This window comes from Neolamprologus multifasciatus, chromosome 6 (assembly GCF_963576455.1).
Source record: "Neolamprologus multifasciatus chromosome 6, fNeoMul1.2, whole genome shotgun sequence".
In the NCBI taxonomy this organism is placed as follows: domain Eukaryota; kingdom Metazoa; phylum Chordata; class Actinopteri; order Cichliformes; family Cichlidae; genus Neolamprologus; species Neolamprologus multifasciatus.
The window spans coordinates 20918326-20939018 of NC_140444.1; the positions used below are offsets into that span (position 1 = coordinate 20918326).

At 38.2% G+C, this 20693-nt stretch overlaps 1 protein-coding gene across 3 annotated transcripts; it reads left to right on the forward strand.

Annotated features, from left to right (window-relative positions):
- The first annotated feature begins 307 nt into the window (after positions 1-307).
- Positions 308-17876, forward strand: LOC146516920 (uncharacterized). 3 transcript variants are annotated; one of them, XM_085163472.1, is made up of 23 exons: positions 1910-2204; positions 2430-2468; positions 3024-3167; positions 3453-3710; positions 3789-4586; positions 5369-5655; positions 5930-5994; positions 6414-6562; positions 6709-6777; positions 10867-11621; positions 11904-11968; positions 12060-12199; positions 12308-12792; positions 13075-13139; positions 13231-13370; positions 13479-13556; positions 13695-13993; positions 14276-14340; positions 14432-14571; positions 14680-15494; positions 15661-15722; positions 15818-15951; positions 16120-17876. In XM_085163472.1, exons 1-23 carry the CDS (start codon positions 2132-2134, stop codon positions 16206-16208), a joined length of 5214 nt encoding a protein of 1737 aa, XP_085019598.1. In that variant the 5' UTR covers positions 1910-2131; the 3' UTR covers positions 16209-17876. The 3 variants fall into 3 exon arrangements, with proteins under 3 accessions (XP_085019600.1, XP_085019598.1, XP_085019599.1); XM_085163474.1 differs by lacking the exons at positions 3024-3167; positions 3453-3710; positions 3789-4586 and adding an exon at positions 308-444 and having other exon boundaries at positions 2153-2204; XM_085163473.1 differs by lacking the exons at positions 1910-2204; positions 2430-2468; positions 3024-3167; positions 3453-3710; positions 3789-4586 and adding an exon at positions 4597-5120.
- Positions 17877-20693: the final 2817 nt, after the last annotated feature.

The following is a 20693-nucleotide window of genomic DNA, read 5'->3' on the forward strand; positions in this document are numbered from 1 at the left end:
AACTGGGTGTGGGTCCCAATCAGCCAGAGTTTCGGGTGAGTTCATTGTGAAACCTGGCCCCACCTTATCATGCGAATTCCTGAGGTCAGATGGCCCAGGGTGTGAGTGGGTGTTAAGGCGTCTGGGAAGGGATCTCAAAACTGGATTATAGATGGCAGAGAGTTGGTGTTGTAAACCACCGCCTCTGTTCAAAGATGGTCGCTCACAGTGGACATAGATGGCTTCTTTTCACTCCTCTTTGAAGTCCAACAAGTCCAGCTAGTTATGTCACACTTTGAAAAAGCAAGAATTTCTCGCTTCACTTACAAATAACCAAAGGCACAAGTCTTCAGTTACTTATTTGGACTCCAGCTGGTAAGGAGTCTGTTGCCTAGTTAGCCTACCATTCAGGGTGCGGTTAATACTGACTAAAAGAATACTGCTGCACAGTTAGACTCCCAAGAGGTAAGAGAAATTTTTATTTTTTTTATTTTTTAAATTCCGATATTAACACAAGTAAATGTTTAAAATTACAATTAATAAGGAATTAATTTACACCACCAACATCTAATTTCTTGTCAAGGTGTCATCATTCTGCACTGACAGCTCTGTATAACAATTACGAGAAAATGTTTTTGTACTTTTGCGTGTGTTTAATCCTTGTTTAAACAAAAACATATTTAACAAACACATATTTATATTTATTAAAGACTTAAATGATCATAATATGATCAAACCAATAATATACAAAACATTTAGACATTGCATGATATTATAATTAATAAATCAGATTAAGTCATTTTTAATGTTCTAGAGTAGCAGACAGCGTCTTAATAATAAAGTACGTGAGAGAAGACTTTTATTATATATTATATATGTATGTTTATTATTCATGATGTCACTAACACTGTGTTGAGTGTAAAAGCTGTAACATAGGGCTGAGACAAGACTTCTTACTGGTTATAAATACATTTTTCATATGACAATCATTTGAATTAGATTCAGAAAGAATCAATTTTTTTTATCACTAACTAAAATGCTGCTGCACAGTCAATTCTGATACACAAATACATGTTAAAAATACAATGAATGCATAATTAGTTTACACCAAAGAGGTCAACGTTTTGTATGTTCTAATTGATTTTATAAGTTTTGAGAAGTCTGTTAATAAGCTGTAGATTCATACATTCTTAATTAAATTGGGAGTTTTCATCATCACATTTCTAAATTTGGATTACTATTTTCTGAAAGTAGTTTCTCACAATGTTAGTTTTTCCTGTTCACATTCAGGTATTTTTCTCAAATTAATCAAATGCATTTTTGAATGCCATTGTTCATTTCACAATAGACTGTTAAATAACAAGGAAATGCCTGCCAACAATGAATTGATTCATTTTTAAAGCCGAAAAAGTTGTATGCTGAATGTGTAATTGAGTGGTTCTTTGTATTTTGAATAATAGATTGCCCTGTTTAGCTTGTCAAGGTGTGGCCACTCTGCACTGACAGCTGAATGTACAGTGAATATGAAAACAAAGTTCTTGTACCTTTGCTCTTTGGAATTTCAAATAATTCCAAGTAAAGAAAAAAGCTCAACTTAACAAATACATACTGATATTTATTAAATACTTAAATGGCTTCTAATTGCAAACAGTCTGATAGAATAGAAAGATGAAATTATATGATTATAAATTCATGATATATATATAGTTTTAATGTCAGAAAATGACAAATAGTAAGAATCTTGATCACAGAACACAGGAGAGAAGATTCATATTTTGTTATTATTTATTCAATTTCATTATACATGCTGTCACAACATATGCCTGAGACCACACTTCTTATAATTTGATTATTTCTTAGTAATATATAAGTATAAACATTTCAGATGAAAAGAAAAAGTATTTCTCAAACATGTCTTCTGTAATTTTAGTTTATTCAAATTGTGGCCATTTTGTAACTCTTTTCTACACCTGTTATGAGTGAATGAAAACTACTGCCAAACTGAGACATAGAATAGAAAACTGAACCAGAGTCAACAAGTAAAAAGTCATTTTGTTTTGTTCACACATTTTTGTAAGTGCAAATTTTACTTCTTTGGGAAAATTTAAACAACACAAAACAAACAAACAAACAAAAAACTACAAATATATTTATGGAGGGTTGTGTTTTACAGGAACCAGGCACAGGGAGGATGGAACCTCTCACATTCCTCCTCCTATTAGCAGGTATTTGTTGGATTGTATCTTTCTGTCATTTCACTCTCTTGATATTTGTGGTTTCATGTGTTTGCATGTATGTGTGTGTGTGAGAGAGGGAGAGAGAGTGCAAATAGAGTGATGATGCCAATAGCAATTTATATTTAAAATATATGAAAGTATAGACTGAATTTGTATAATTTAGCTTTTTGCGTAAATTCAGATGAGAATAATAATCCAATTAATATTCTACAGGACTAGTGGGAGCAGCATCCACTGACAATTCAACAACAGGTAACAAAAACAGAAGCTGAAGGAGCCTAGAGCTGAATGGGCTAAAAGATTTCCCCACCCCTCACTCCCATTCCTCTGTTCGACATCCCTCCACCCCCCACCACAATTTGATGTAACTAAAGAAACTTTAGTGTAATTAAACTAATGTACATGCTTTTAAGACAGTGTTCTTTTTAATGCACAACTATGTCAGCATTTTACTGTATTCAATGAGTAAAATACTGAACAGCTGAGGTGGAAGAACATGTGGGCATGGGGGACTCCCATTCTATTAACCCAAACCCACTAACACTTCTATTTTCAGTTAGCACAAGCCCATCAGACGTCAACATAACATCAGTACCAAGCAATGCAACCTCAAACGAAATCCTACCACCACTAAACTCATCTTTACAATCATCAAACACCACAAGTTCATCTACAGTTAATCATGCTTTTACTGCCTTATAACTTCTTTTTCATTTAACCTCACCACCAATCAACCCAGTCTCAATGGGAAATGCAACCTCACCAATGTCTTTTCTTTTTACAATAATTACCTTTTATTTAACACAGTCGCATCTCTGGTAAACATTACATCAGTACCAAGCAGTGCAACCTCACCACCACAAGGTACAACTCCACCAACAGTTTTTGGAACCTCAGCACCAATAAACTCAAACATAACCTCATTACAACCCACCACAACATCATCTTCAGGTAATCTAATACAAATCGTGCACATTCACTATATGAATGACAGTTAATTTATTATGTTCCATAATCCACTAAAAATATTTTAAGTAATGGACTTTAGAACAAAATCAAAGTGAAAATGAACTGCAGTATATATTCCTTTGTCTAAAATGCTTTTACTCGTGTCTAAATTATGCCTCAAAATAATCGATGCCTCTGTATTCAGTGTCATTATTTTATTTTAAGCAAAGATCCTGATGAGCAGATATTGTAAACACAGGAGTAATAAAAGTTGCTGTCCCTCAACAGAAAACATGACATCAGCACCACCCTCACCAACAGCAACAGTCAGCATGAACATGACCTCATTACCAGTTAACCCAACTTCATTGAGTAACGTGACGTCAGCATCACCCTCACAGACAACACCAGGCATCATGACCTCGCCGCCACTCAATGCAACTTCACCAGAAAACATCACATCAGCACCACCCTTACCATCGTCTCTCAATGCAACCTCACCTCAAGTCAGCATGACCACAATACCACTTAACTCAACCTCACCAGGTAATGTGACATCAGCACCCCCTGCAGCAACAACACCAGTCAGCATGACCTTAACACATCTAAATGCAAATTTACCAGGTAACATCACCTCAACATCATCCTCACCAACAACACCAGGCAGCATGACCTCGCCGCCACTCAATGCAACTTCACCAGAAAACATCACATCAGCACCACCCTTACCATCGTCTCTCAATGCAACTTCACCACAAGTCAACATGAACACAATACCACTTAACTCAACCTCACCAGGTAGCGTGACATCAGCACCCCCTGCAGCAACAACACCAGTCAGCATGACCTCAACACATCTAAACGCAACCTTACCAGGTAACATCAACTCAGCATTACCTTCACAAACAACACCAGGCAGCATGACCTCGCCGCCACTCAATGCTACATCACCAGAAAACGTGACATTAGCACCACCCTTACCATCATCTCTCAATGCAACCTCACCTCAAGTCAGCATGACCACAATACCACTTAACCCAACCTCACCAGGTAACATGACCTCAGTACCACCCTCACCAACAACACCAGTCAGCATGAGCTTCACACTACTCAATGCAACCTCACCACAAGTCAGTGTAACTTCGTTACCATTTAACCCAAATTCATCAGGTAACATCACCTCAACATCATCCTCACCAACAACACCAGGCGTCATGACCTCGCCGCCACTCAATGCAACTTCACCAGAAAACATGACATCAGCACCACCCTCACCATTGTCTCTCAATGCAACCTCACCTCAAGTCAACATGAACACAATACCACTTAATTCAACCTCACCAGGTAGCGTGACATCAGCACCACCTGCAGCAACAACACCAGTCAGCATGACCTCAACACATCTAAACGCAACCTTACCAGGTAACATCAACTCAGCATTACCTTCACAAACAACACCAGGCAGCATGACCTCGCTGCCACTCAATGCTACATCACCAGAAAACATGACATTAGCACCACCCTTACCATCATCTCTCAATGCAACCTCACCTCAAGTCAACATGACCACAATACCACTTAACCCAACCTCACCAGGTAACATGACCTCAGTACCACCCTCACCAACAACACCAGTCAGCATGAGCTTCACACTACTCAATGCAACCTCACCACAAGTCAGTGTAACTTCGTTACCATTTAACCCAAATTCATCAGGTAACATTACCTCAACATCATCCTCACCAACAACACCAGGCGTCATGACCTCGCCGCCACTCAATGCAACTTCACCAGAAAACATGACATCAGCACCACCCTCACCATTGTCTCTCAATGCAACCTCACCACAAGGCAACATGACCACAATTCCACATACTTCACCGGGTATAGTGACATCAGCACCACCCACAACACTAGTCAGCATGACCTCAGTGCATCTAAATGCAACCCTACCAGGTAACATCACCTCAGCACCACTCTCACCAACAACACCAGTCAGCATTACTTTATCACCACTCAACACAATTTAACAACAGATCAACTGTCCTCAATACCACTTAACCCAGTCTCGTCAAGATGACCTCTATGCGACTTAGCACTACCTCAATAACAATAAACACAACCTTGCCTATGAACATGTTGTCAACAACATTAAACCATAGAACAAGTTGATATGACCTTAACATTACTTTACCCATCCACAGAACCAGTCAACATGACCTCAGCATCACTCAGTACACCCAGCATGACCTCACCAACAGTCAAGCCATTATCTCCAGACCTAACTTCGCAAGGAACATCCATACTTTCAAATGTCACCTTTTTTAGCACTACAACTACAGCTGCAGCTCCAACCACAACTACAACTGCCACGCCAACACTAGCACCTAAAATCAATTTAGGATTTAAGCTGCAGGAAACCTTTTCACCAGAACTTGCAAACAAAAGCACATCAGCCTATAAACAGTTAGAATCAACAGTGACTAAACAGGTGAGTTCTTGGAATTTTTTTAACCTTCCCAAAAAGTCTACTTATCCAAACTTCTTTGTTCTTTCGATCTGAATGTACTTAATCAACAGATATATAAAAAATATGAATAGATACAATTCTAACTGGTTACTCCAAATAACTAAGAATTTTATGATGTGCAAGGGAACGTATACATGAAACATAAAATGTATGAAATCTTTGTGGCATGACTTATTTTAAATTTCATTTTTATATGAGATGTATTTATATATCTTTCAATACAATTTATTCCTAGCTCAACGACGTCTATAGTAAAAAATTTGGACCTAGTTTTAATCGAACTGTCATCAATAGTTTCAGGTAAGAAACACAGCTTAAGATTACTTTCTAAAACTAAACATTTATTAGCTACTAACCATTTAATGATCAAGGAACTGACCTCACAGACCATTGTGAGGTCAGTTGACTAGTTTCAGTTGTTGTGCAAAGGTACTGTTTATATGGCTGCAGAAACCTGCAATCAACTGAGACTGAAGAATTCACTTGGAACAGTGACAAAACATTTCTCCCACTGAAAACTTATGTCCAGATGAAAAGATTCAACTTTTTTACTATACTGGATGATTGAGCATGCATCCAGACAACTAACCATTTACCTTTTATTTTTAACAATAGATTTAATAAGTTCATTCTTGCCTTCTTGATGTAAGGCTAATCAGTGATAAAGAATTGACAAATAAAATGAAAGCATAGAAAATCACTACATTTTTGCTTTACAGTCAAGGATCCATTGTGGTTGATGCTGAGCTGATATTCAATGATGTCAGCACATTACCAAATATCAGCTCTGCAGTTGCAACTTTGACAGAAGCTGTTGCAAGCTCAACTTTTAACCTCTCAGTTAACACGTCATCTATTTCAGCAAAAGGTCGGTCCTCTTGTAATTTGTTGTTTCATCCTTCCTGATCATTTATTGTCATAAATTGTAATTTTGGATGTCGATATCAAATATATAATAACAAGGAAAATAGTCACAAGACTGTGCAATAACTTATTTAATATTGTGATTTCCAGCTGTGACAATAGCACCAACAGAACAAATCACAACATCATCTTCAACAATGAATCCAAGTACCACACCAGGTATTACCATGAAATAACTATGAATTTTTACATGTGATTATCACAAGCATGTAACACCATCATACAGCCTCACCCTTATAACCATTTTATCCAGCCTCACCACCACTCAACACGACCTCTGTGCTAACAACATTTTTGTTTTTTTTTTCATTTTAATGTATTTATTTATGCAAGTTTCAAAATTTTTACACATTCACAAACAGCGGGACAGAGGAACACAGACAATAATGACAATAACAACAAAAAAAATCAAAAACAAAACACAGGAACAAACAAACAAACAAAAAAACAAACAAAAAAAAAACACAGCAACAAACCCCACAACAGGGTACACGGCCAGCACTTATTAAGACAGCAGAGAGAGGAAAAAAAAGCAACTGGTATACATGTCAAACAACTCAAAATCCAGTGAGTCCAATCCACAAAATCAAATTCACAAGATCGCTAGGAGGAGCCGATAACAATTATGCAATAACAGTTATGGGCAACAGCTCAGAATGAAAGCAGTTAAAACACCGTGGTCAGGACCCAGGGCGTGAACTGTCCTTCTTAATGTGGTCTATAAAGGGCCCCCATATCTTCCTGAACTTCTCCATGGAATCAGATGTAGAGAACCGAATTTCTTCCAGGTATAAACAGGAGACCATCTCCTCGAGCCACCTCTTGAAGCAGGGAGGGGAGGCAGATTTCCACTCCCCCAGAATCAGACGTTTGGCAATCACCATACCAAACATGAGGGCCTGTTGAACAGCAAAGGGAAGTGCCAAGGAGTCGCTGGAGCAGCCCAGGATCACCATAAGACAGTTGGGATACAGTTGCCTATCATAAACAATGCTATAGAAACTAAAAATACTAGTCCAAAAGGCTGTAAGCGTAGAACAGGACCAAAAAAGATGGCCAAGAGTACCGTCCACAAGTTTACATTTATCACATTTGGGGGAAACGTTAGGAAAAATCTTGTTCAATTTGGTTTTGGAATAGTGCAGTCTATGGACAACCTTAAATTGAATTAACTGAAGCCAGGCGTTAACAGAGCATAGTTTTATCCGGCTTAACACTTCAGCCCATAAATCGTCAGTGATAACCAAACCAGTGTCCCTTGTCCAAGCCTCTTTAATATGGCAAGAGGGGGGAGCCGAAGAAAAAAGGTTAACAAACCGAGAAATTAAGTGTTTTGAGGTGGGAGGTTCGTTCATTATATTGTAAAAGACATGCTGTATGGGGATGGTATCTAAATTTGAGAATGCTTGCTTGACATAATTCCTAATTTGTAAATACCGAAAAAAATGACTTGTAGGGAGATTGTACTTTGTCTGAAGCTGAGCAAAAGAGGCAAAATGATTGTCAATATAAAGATCCTTTATAGCAATCAATCCTTTGACAGGCCATTGTTTGAAAGCAGCATCCATCGTAAAGCTAGGATTGTGGCAGATCGGGGCAAAAGTTGACACTACCGGGAGGTTCAAGATTCTCTTAATTTGATTCAATATTTTTATGGAGTTGCAAAGAATAAAGTCATCATGTGTACTTTTAATAACCGATTTTGAGAATAAGATAGCTGGCAAGGATGCTCCAGTGTGCTCGATAGCAGTGCTAAGCTCCAATTCGAGCCATTTAGGGCTGGACCCGCATCCCACAGCCTCACCAACTATAGGCAGATTCCAGAAGACCCAGGCTCTGGCATTACAGGCCCAGTAATAATGTCTGAAAACTGGAAGGCCCAGACCACCCTTGTCCGAGGGCTTTTGCAAGTGAGACTTCGAGATGCGAGGGGGCTTGTAGGCCCAAACAAAAGGCATGATAATGGCATCCAACGCTTTGAAAAAGGAAGACCTGAGAAAAATAGGAACGTTCTGGAATAGGTACGTGAATTTAGGGAGCACAACCATTTTGATTATATTGATACGGCCAATCATTGAAAGTGGGAGATGTTTCCATTTATCTATCATACACTTGAGCTCATCAGTTAGAACCAAATAATTAAGCCTGAAGAGGAGTTTTGAGTTTGTGCTAACAACATTTAATGTGATATTGATTCCACTGAACTCAACTAGAGATGGCACGATACCACTTTTTTATGTCCAATACCGATACCGATATCATAAATTTGGATACCTGCTGATACCGATAGGAATCCGATATAGTTTATTTTTTAATCAATAAAACAGTTTTTTTAATATCTTGCTGCATTTTGTATAGGTTCATACTCACGTTTTAAAAACAAAACACTAAAGCTATTCTGTTATACCTGTATGCAAAAAACACACTGCACACAAAATATTTCATAGTTCAGCAATACTGAGCTAATAAACTTAAACCTACACCATCCTCCCTATTCTGGTATTTTAAAGAGTACTTAGCAGAAATATTAAACAACCTAACTAATAGGGTTGCAAACTCCCGGCAAAAAAAATAAAATAAAATAGGGAACTACCCCCCACCCTCTGCCTCGTGATGCATATTTGACGTAATCAACCTTAATTTAATGCACGTGTAAAAAAAAATGCACAGAAATCAATTATTTTTCTACAATAATTAAATAGATTCAGCATCTTTCTTCAACAGAATTGCAGACTGCACAGATGGAAAAGGTACTATAGCTTACTAGGGTATATATTAGACTTAATAGTTACTATATACAGTAATGGACTTCTATACATTTTACCTCTGATTAAAACTTTGGTTGTAAGATTCAGATAATTGTTTATTAATAGCTAGACATTTTAAATGAGAATAAGAAAGAAACGTATTCTTTGAGCCCCCCTTTTCCCTGTTAATGCCCTACCTGCCCCCCTGGCAAAACCTTGCTAGACCCGCCCCTGCACAGTTACCAGCCGTCAGCTGCGTAGAAGGGGACCCTGGTGTAGAAAGTAATCTTAAATAAATTCTAAGAACAGCTTATCAAGCTTAAACGTGCTGCTGTTGTTCAGCCGCTGGTTTCCTCTTTCTGGTGCAAAGTGGGCGATAAATAAACAAGAGAAACGGGGTTCGCAACAGAAAAGCCGATCAGCTGATCATTGATCAGTTTCATGATTGAAGTAGTAACAGGAGAGGGAGGGAGGGAGAGAGAAGAGGCAGTCGCTCCATATATCGGTTGTTAAGCTTAAAGTGGGAATGCTTTACAAACATCCAGAGATGAACTTACACACTTGCTTTAATTCTCTCTGGGATAACTTTCTCGGAGATGAAATGCCGGTTTAGTAGCGAGGATCCAAATGCTGACCGCCAACAAGTCTTGCACGCCACAGCCGCCCTATCACGTGACGCATACTGCTCCGACACGCTAAGGTTATGAGCTGAGTTACGCCATGTTGCAAGTTTTGTGAAGTGCTTTTGTGATATTTAATTGATCAGATTACATTTTTTATTTCTCTCCAATATCCGATCCAGTAATTTAGGTCGGTATCGGACTGATACCGTAATATCGGATCGGTCCATCCCTAAACTCAACCTCAGCCACACCAGATAACATGCCCTCAGCACCACCCAAATCAATAGCACCAGTCAGCACAAGCCCATTGGCACTCAGTACAACCTCACTACAAGTCAACATGACTTGAACAGCAGTTAACCCAGTTACACCAATTAATGTGACCATAGTACCATTAGCACCAAAGGCACCATTCAACATGACCTTACCAGTAGTCTCTACAACCTCACCACAAGTCAACACACCTTTAACACCACTTAACCTGACCTCACCAAATCACCTCACTATAATGCTCACCAACAGCACCAGTCAGCATGCTCTCACCCCACTCAGCACAACTTCACTACAGGTAAACATGATTTCAACACCACTTATCCCAAACTCATTTGCAGTCAGCATAAACTCATCAACACTAAGTCTAACCACACAAGTAAAGAGGAGCCTCACCTTTAACCTCTATCGCCAGGAAAATCAGTGTCTGCTAAATCAATCCATGACTATGAGGAAACATGTTTTTCTTTAATAAAATACAGTATGTACCAGTTTATAATAAAAGTGAATGTCCTATCTGTGGCATGTTCATTAAATTCTTTAATTCTCCATTTGTAAAATTAATATATTGTAACTGACATTTGTTCCAACTATATCTATCGCCTCAGCTACTGCCAATGGCACGAATGCTTCCTCAAATGCAGCGACAACTCTGGGCTCCAATACAACTGCAACCACAACAGTGGGTTCCAATACAACTGCAGCCACAACAGTGGGTTCCAATACAACTACAGCTCCAAGTGTGGTTTTCAATGCAACTGCAGCCACAACAGTTGGTTCTAATACAACTACAGCTCCAAGTGTGGTTTTCAATACAACTGCAGCTCCAACAGTGGGTTCTAATACAACTGCAGCCACAACAGTCGGTTCCAACACAACTGCACCTCCAACTGTGGGTTCCAATACAACTACAGCTCCAAGTGTGGTTTTCAATGCAACTGCAGCCACAACAGTGGTTTCGAATACAACTGCAGCCACAACAGTGGTTTCGAATACAACTGCAGCTCCAACAGTGGGTTCCAATACAACGGCAGTTCCAACTGTGGTTTCTAATACAACTGCAGTTCCAACTGTGGTTTCCAATACAACTACAGCTCCAAGTGTGGTTTTCAATGCAACTGCAGCCACAACAGTGGTTTCGAATACAACTGCAGCTCCAACTGTGTCTCCAAATACAACAACTACTTCCACTACAGTGACAACATTACCCACAACAACTACCAGCACTGCATCAACAGATCCTCCTACTGCAAGTCAAGGAGCCCTTGGTCTTAAATTCAGTCTCAACGAACCCTTCATAACAGACCTCTCAGTCCCAAGCTCATCAGCTTTTCAGGCTTTAGCTCAAAAAGTGACCAATGAGGTAAGACGGCAACACTATGTGCTGATATTCTGTTGGCCTACATAAAACTCACTGAAAATTGGCAATGGTTAAAATGCTGAAATGCCTCTTTCCCTGGTCTTCCTCTTCTTCTTTTTTACATTAATTTATTCATATTTAGTTTGGTTATTAAATCTTCTAAGTCCTGTTTAGTTTTGTAAATCCATTTGATTTGCAAGATGATATTTATGAAAGCCTCAGATTCATACAGGCAATGGCATGTGCATCTGCTGTAAAAGTATAAAACTACATTTTATCTTTCAGGTAAATGCTGCGTGTAAACGTGTCTATGGTTTATTCTTCCTTCGTTCCTTTGTTAAATCATTCCGGTAAGGCCAAAATTTGATAATGTAGTTTTTCCAGATATTTACTAGTCACTTCCTGTCATAAAAGTATTTCTTTCTCTCTTTACCAATAAAGGTCAGGATCAGTGGTTACCGATATGACTCTTGTATTCCAAGACAAAGCCTCAGTTCCTACAGTAAACAATTTAACCTTAGAACTCACTGCAAATATTAACACTTCTTCCCTGAACATTATACCAGGCAGTCTTAATGCAAGTAAGTATTTAACCAAACTTATTTAATTCTTTATCTAAAATAAATTAGTAATTCTTTATTGATAAATCACTGGTACAGTTACAGTTTCCACTTTCTTTGCTTCCGCAGCTGTGCTCAATATTACAACAACCCCAACCACTGCTTCTAACATTACTATAGCTGCAACAACTGCAGCCACAACAGTGGGTTCCAATACAACTGCAGCTACAGCTGTGGTTTTCAATGCAACTGCAGCCACAACAGTGGTTTCGAATACAACTGCAGCTCCAACAGTGGGTTCCAATACAACAGCAGTTCCAACTGTGGTTTCCAATACAACTACAGCTCCCAGTGTGGTTTTCAATGCAACTACAGCCACAACAGTGGTTTCGAATACAACTGCAGCTCCAGCTGTGTCTCCAAATACAACAACTACTTCCACTACAGTGACAACATTACCCACAACAACTACCAGCACTGCATCAACAGATCCTCCTACTGCAAGTCAAGGAGCACTTGGTCTTAAATTCAGTCTCAACGAACCCTTTATAACAGACCTCTCAGTCCCAAGCTCATCAGCTTTTCAGGCTTTAGCTCAAAAAGTGACCAATGAGGTAAGACGGCAACACTATGTGCTGATATTCTGTTGGCCTACATAAAACTCACTGAAAATTGGCAATGGTTAAAATGCTGAAATGCCTCTTTCCCTGGTCTTCCTCTTCTTCTTTTTTACATTCATTTATTCATATTTAGTTTGGTTATTAAATCTTCTAAGTCCTGTTTAGTTTTGTAAATCCATTTGATTTGCAAGATGATATTTATGAAAGCCTCAGATTCATACAGGCAATGGCATGTGCATCTGCTGTAAAAGTATAAAACTACATTTTATCTTTCAGGTAAATGCTGTGTGTAAACGTGTCTATGGTTTATTCTTCCTTCGTTCCTTTGTTAAATCATTCCGGTAAGGCCAAAATTTGATAATGTAGTTTTTCCAGATATTTACTAGTCACTTCCTGTCATAAAAGTATTTCTTTCTCTCTTTACCAATAAAGGTCAGGATCAGTGGTTACCGATATGACTCTTGTATTCCAAGACAAAGCCTCAGTTCCTACAGTAAACAATTTAACCTTAGAACTCACTGCAAATATTAACACTTCTTCCCTGAACATTATACCAGGCAGTCTTAATGCAAGTAAGTATTTAACCAAACTTATTTAATTCTTTATCTAAAATAAATTAGTAATTCTTTATTGATAAATCACTGGTACAGTTACAGTTTCCACTTTCTTTGCTTCCGCAGCTGTGCTCAATATTACAACAACCCCAACCACTGCTTCTAACATTACTACAGCTGCAACAACTGCAGCCACAACAGTGGGTTCCAATACAACTGCAGCTACAGCTGTGGTTTTCAATGCAACTGCAGCCACAACAGTGGTTTCGAATACAACTGCAGCTCCAACAGTGGGTTCCAATACAACGGCAGTTCCAACTGTGGTTTCTAATACAACTGCAGTTCCAACTGTGGTTTCCAATACAACTACAGCTCCCAGTGTGGTTTTCAATGCAACTGCAGCCACAACAGTGGTTTCGAATACAACTGCAGCTCCAGCTGTGTCTCCAAATACAACAACTACTTCCACTACAGTGACAACATTACCCACAACAACTACCAGCACTGCATCAACAGATCCTCCTACTGCAAGTCAAGGAGCCCTTGGTCTTAAATTCAGTCTCAACGAACCCTTTATAACAGACCTCTCAGTCCCAAGCTCATCAGCTTTTCAGGCTTTAGCTCAAAAAGTGACCAATGAGGTAAGACAGCAACACTATGTGCTGATATTCTGTTGGCCTACATAAAACTCACTGAAAATTGGCAATGGTTAAAATGCTGAAATGCCTCTTTCCCTGGTCTTCCTCTTCTTCTTTTTTACATTCATTTATTCATATTTAGTTTGGTTATTAAATCTTCTAAGTCCTGTTTAGTTTTGTAAATCCATTTGATTTGCAAGATGATATTTATGAAAGCCTCAAATTCATACAGGCAATGGCATGTGCATCTGCTGTAAAAGTATAAAACTACATTTTATCTTTCAGGTAAATGCTGTGTGTAAACGTGTCTATGGTTTATTCTTCCTTCGTTCCTTTGTTAAATCATTCCGGTAAGGCCAAAATTTGATAATGTAGTTTTTCCAGATATTTACTAGTCACTTCCTGTCATAAAAGTATTTCTTTCTCTCTTTACCAATAAAGGTCAGGATCAGTGGTTACCGATATGACTCTTGTATTCCAAGACAAAGCCTCAGTTCCTACAGTAAACAATTTAACCTTAGAACTCACTGCAAATATTAACACTTCTTCCCTGAACATTATACCAGGCAGTCTTAATGCAAGTAAGTATTTAACCAAACTTATTTAATTCTTTATCTAAAATAAATTAGTAATTCTTTATTGATAAATCACTGGTACAGTTACAGTTTCCACTTTCTTTGCTTCCGCAGCTGTGCTCAATATTACAACAACCCCAACCACTGCTTCTAACATTACTACAGCTGCAACAACTGCAGCCACAACAGTGGGTTCCAATACAACTGCAGTTCCAACTGTGGTTTCTAATACAACTGCAGCCACAACAGTGGGTTCTAATACAACTGCAGCCACAACTGTGGGTTCCAATGCAACTGCAGCTGCAACAGTGGGTTCCAATACAACTGCAGCCACAACAGTGGGTTCCAATACAACTGCAGTTCCAACTGTGGTTTCTAATACAACTGCAGCCATAGCAGTGGGTTCTAATACAACTGCAGCCACAACTGTGGGTTCCAATGCAACTGCAGCTGCAACAGTGGGTTCCAATACAACTGCAGCCACAACAGTGGGTTCCAATACAACTGCAGTTCCAACTGTGGTTTCTAATACAACTGCAGCCATAGCAGTGGGTTCTAATACAACTGCAGCCACAACTGTGGGTTCCAATGCAACTGCAGCTGCAACAGTGGGTTCCAATACAACTGCAGCCACAACTGTGGTTTCCAATACAACTGCAGCTGCAACAGTGGGTTCCAATACAACTGCAGCCACAACAGTGGTTTCCAATACCACTGCAGCTACAACTGTGTCTCCAAATACAACAACCACTTCCACTACAGTGACAACATTGCCCACAACAACTACCAGCACTGCATCAACAGATCCTCCTTCTGCAAATGAAGGAACCCTTGGTCTACAATTCAGTCTCAACCAAACCTTTATAACAGACCTCTCAGTCCCAAGCTCATCAGCTTTTCAGACTTTGGCTCAAACAGTGATTAAAGAGGTAAGACACCAATACTATGTGCTAACAAACAAACCTAAATGTCGGCTAGCATAATAATGTAAAATATATATATTCTTGGAACTATATATGATTTAAGAGACTTTCATTTCTTTCTTTAACCTTTATTAAACACTTGTAAACGCTTCACAATAATGTTCTCTTTCAGATAAACAGACTGGTTAAAAATGTCTTTGCATCATTCCTACGCTCCAGGGTTAACAGCTTTAAGTAAGGCTAAATTTCTGTCCATGACTTGTGTTTTTCTTAGATATCTGTCCTTCAACTGCTTTTAAGAAGTATTGCTTCTGTCTTTGTCATTGTAGGAATGGATCAGTAGTTGTCAACATGACTCTTGTGTTCCGAGATCAAAACTCGGTTCCATCACTAACTAATGCAACTACAGCGCTGACAAAAGCACTCCAAAATACCACACTGGACATCATACAAGGCAGTATAAGTAAGTTTCTGGCCACATATTCTGCAGTTTGAATTTATTAATGTAAACTACCCTATATAATGTTGTATAATTTTGCTGTCAGTGTTACACATAAAAGCAAGATGAGAACTCAAGTTTATAAGTCCAGAGAATTTTATGGAGGTACTTTTTTTTTTCTCAATATTCCAGGAGTGTCATCATCAACCAGTCTTCAGTCTACAATTGGCATATGGGCGCTAACACTGTTGACTGTGGCACAAATCATGATCAACATGTAGGCAGCACTCAAGTTCACTCCAGTGACTTCACCAAAAGTTTTTACTGTGCTATAAAACCGGGTGTGCCGACCAAAGGAAAAACAAAAGATATAAGAAGCTAGCATTATGAAATTTACCAAGATGAAGTAATTTGGTGCTCAGATGTGTGCTGAGTGTAAAAGATTAATATATATATATATCTTATAGTATTTTCCAGACACAAATTTATGGTGCAAAATATCTAATACTTTTTGGCAACGTATTGGCAGTTACTTGTGAGTAACACATTAGCTTGTTAGTGCACTTGTTTTCGTTGCTATTGTGGCATTTAAAAAAAATATATAAAAAACATACATATTAATTTACAATGTGGATTGCAAGATGCGAATTAATATCCAAACATATTATTGAGTTAAATGGTGAAACAGAAGATGTGCATATTTAATGATGTGAGTTGAACTGAAATGATCTTGATGCAGCAGACAAGTGATTGATTCTGTCATAATCATACAGTATCAGGTGAATAGTTTGGAAGGTGGATTTTAAATGAGAATCAGCATACTAGTCTAGCAAAATATTTACATACTACTGTCTTAATAAAAATAAGTTTTTATTTATTCAACTAAGTACTAGAATCTTAGGCTTAATATGCTTCTTGTGATTTTTAAATGCCATCTCTTTTACTCTGTTTTTTCACTGCATTTTTTCCTTTTAATATCAGAAGAAGGAAAAACTACTGCAAATAATAATTATTAGTGGTGTGGTGAATGTGATTTGAAGATTTGTGAACTTTATATTTATAAAAATAAAGATGATGACAATTACCAGGTTTGTGTACTACAAAACAATTAATGCGTTAAGGAGCTATTTTGAGATTAAAGTCAGAGTGTTCTATGTCAAGCAAGTGCCTAAATCACCATGTGAACTTTAAACACGTGAACATTGATATAGCACAAGGTTCAGTTGGCTCTGCATAAAAATAGGTGGTCGAAATTGTCTTCAAGAAGCTACTTTTATGTAGTAATGTTGTCACTGTAGTGGAAGTAGTGTGAAGTATATTTCACAACCTGTACTTTTTTACTTTTACTTGAGTAAAGGAGTTGAATCAGTACTTCAACTTTTATTGCAGTATTCTTTAACACTGGTATCTGTACTTCTACTAAAGTACAGACTGTCTCTACTTTTGACACCTCAATGAACAGGTATGAAATCTTTAACTGGGGCTTAGGTTTTGTCAAGCCAACTAACACAAACAAAGTGTTGCTGTATTGAACTTCTTTACCAAAGATGTGTCATCTTATTACTAGACCTATTATTTTCAGAGCCGATATCTGAGGATAGTAGATTATAGATCAAACTGGGATTGTTTAGACTGGCTGTTAGCCATAGTCATGAATGTATCCCTAGCTACTACCAGAATCCAGGAAAAAACAACAGGAGCTACCAAGAAACAAACTGCTGTTTACAAACTACTCTACTACAGGTAGAGGACCACAGGCTTTGATGTACTTTCAAATGAAGGAGCAAAGTAGCAGACAACAATCCATTTACACAATATTGTTTTTTAATTCTCCGTGTATCACACCTGCAGCTCAACCTCAATAGATATACCTGCTCTCACTGTACTGTAATGTGGCATTTATTTTAATATTCTAAATGTCCAAATAAATTCAATAGTTGTAAATGGGCTCTTCTTGTGGAAGTGTAACTCTCAGACTCTGCTTGTGTTTAGGATGGAGACTTCATGTTGATCACACTAATGGTCACTCATTAGCTGTATCCATGATTTCCAAAGCAAACTTGAACTCTTATAGGTCTGATGGTGAGAGAGGTAGAAGTACATGAAAAGCTGTGAAATCTCTGGTTTATTAAGGAATATATATCTTTTCTAGTGCTTATTTTCTGTGTATTTTGTTTTATGTATTTAAAAAATAAAGGCCTGTATAAAGGAAGGCCAGCTTTGACTCACAAACCAATTGCTCAGCCAGACTGGAACTGTGCAGAACAGAAAAGCGGAACTAAGCAACACACACACACACACACACACACACACACACACACACACACATATCAAGTAAGGGCAGAGGTAAAGAAGTTGCTTTGATCGAAACTGTGTATGACGTGAGTACCAAAATAACAGACTATATTATACACATCTGGCTTCAGATCTGCAAGTGGCTTAGCGCTGTGCACATCTCTCTTCCGGAAGATGATTGAATAAAATGATTATAAATACTTTGACCACTCTGAGTCTGCATCTTCTCTGTCCAGTAGAAGAATAAAAAGAACTGGGTTCAATAGGTTGTGTACAAAATTGTTTTTATTTACAAGTCACACTGCACACCAAGCTCCACAACTTACATTCTTATCTGTTCTGGAAAATGGGCTATATCCATACACTCCTTTTCTTAAACTCCAACAGTCAACACAAAACTAAAAAGATGTTGTAAAAAAGTATTTTTACAGGACATTATCCTGAGCATTTACTTTAGGTATGTCATATAAAATACTGGTGACTGCAAGTGCTTCCCCTTAGCCTTCTAGTAGATGCACTTACAGCCTCACACACCAACACTATTCTAACGGGCAGTGGCGGTCCTAGCCTGTTTGGCGCCCTGGGCGAACACTCCCTCTGGCACCCCCCCCCCCCCCACACACACACACAAAACATATTAAAGGTTGTACATTAACATAAAACTGTTGTACACACACACACATGTGAAGAGAGAGAAAGTGTGCATAGTATGCAAACGGCTACCAAACAGCCATCATAATTCGTCATACAATGAGAACAGGACAAATCAACAATTAACAATGACTAATTAATATTAAAATCTGTAATATAATGTATTGTTTGGAGTTTAGTCTGTCACTGTTACTATTTTTACCATTTCTTCTTGGAGCAACTGTAACTCACATTATTTCCTTAGGGATTAATAAAGTATTTTGATTCTGATTCTGATTCTTCGGGATGACCTGCCATTATCCAGTGACACATCTGCTTACCTGTATCTTTTGCTCGTTTCTCCTCCTCTTCTTTTCTCTTTTTTCTAAACTGAGCACCTGATGGCTTTGAACTTTTCTTGTCCATCTTCCATTGATTTTAATTTTGCACTCCAGTATGAACACCCATCCCTCAACTCAAGGATCACCACAACATGACCTAATAGACCTACACCTTAGTTCACAGATTCGCTTTGTCTAAGGTGCATTTCTGAGATTTCACACAACCCAGGATTCAAATCATGAATACATAATGTGCTTGGATTTACAACATTATAAATGAAATGTGCTCTATTTGGAAGCAGCACCCCCCCCCCCCCCCTTTTCGATGGGTTGTGTGTGAGACTTTAAATCGTCAAACTGTAAATTTTAAATTTTAAACTGTTATTGATCCCTTTACCCCAAGTCCTAAAGTGTATATTTATTTTCTTACTCTTCTTATATATATTGTTTGTTTACTTGCACTGCTGTAACTCGAGCCTCGTCGTCTCGTCTCTCTATATACTGGACTGGATGTAGCGGAGATGACAATAAAGTTTACTTTGACTTCACCAGCAAGCAGGCGCACCGAGGGCTCTCGCACTCACTTTTCATGTACAGAATTACGAAAAAACATCGGTGCAAATTATAAGTCTGTATTATAATGTCTGGTGTTTTCGTGTTTGTTGGTTTGTTTTTACTTTGTTTTATTGTGAATGCTGAAAATTTGAAGATTTTGCCAAAAATGCTTAAAAATGTTTAAAATGTCAAAAGCTTATTATCTTTCTTTTAGTATTTAGGTATGACCACAAAGCTGACAGCACCAACCAAAGATGAAGACCAGCAGAAAGAGACAAAGAAATCATCACAGTGATTCTACTGTAGAAACATAAACAGAAAATAGAAATGGAGGCTGATCATCAGCTTGTTACTTGTTGAAATTCAGGGTCTGGCTGCTGGGCAGGGGCTTAGCTTAGCGTTAGCATGCTGTCTGTGCAGATGTTTGCAAAGAGCCAAACTTGTGTTGGTAGCATAATGTAGCTGTTTTTCGCCTGCATGCAGTTTGCCTTTCATCATTGTGCTCTCCTCCTTTTTTGCCAAAAAATAAAAGTAATATTCATATTCACGCTCTACACCACTACTTTCCTCCTCTGCCACAGCAACTGAAATCAGCAGATGAAAGCTCAAGTGCAAATGGAAAGCATAAGCAGTGAGCAGACTAAATATTCCAAAGGATTGGACGACTAGGTAATGGTTCTCTATAAGAATCAGTTCTCGATTCCCATCCCTACCCATGGTGTAAATTTGAAAACCATAGGTGATTTTCAGAAAAGTTCATTTCTGATCTTGAGTTTGGGATTTTTAGTAGATACACCTTTGGAATCAGTTTCAAAATCCTATATCATTTACTTCTTGAGATGTTGCATTCAAAAGATTATCAGAAAACTTGACCTTTGACCTTATTGTTAAGGTCAACAAAATTCTTACTTATCCAAGATTTTTAGTAGATGCACCTATGGTATG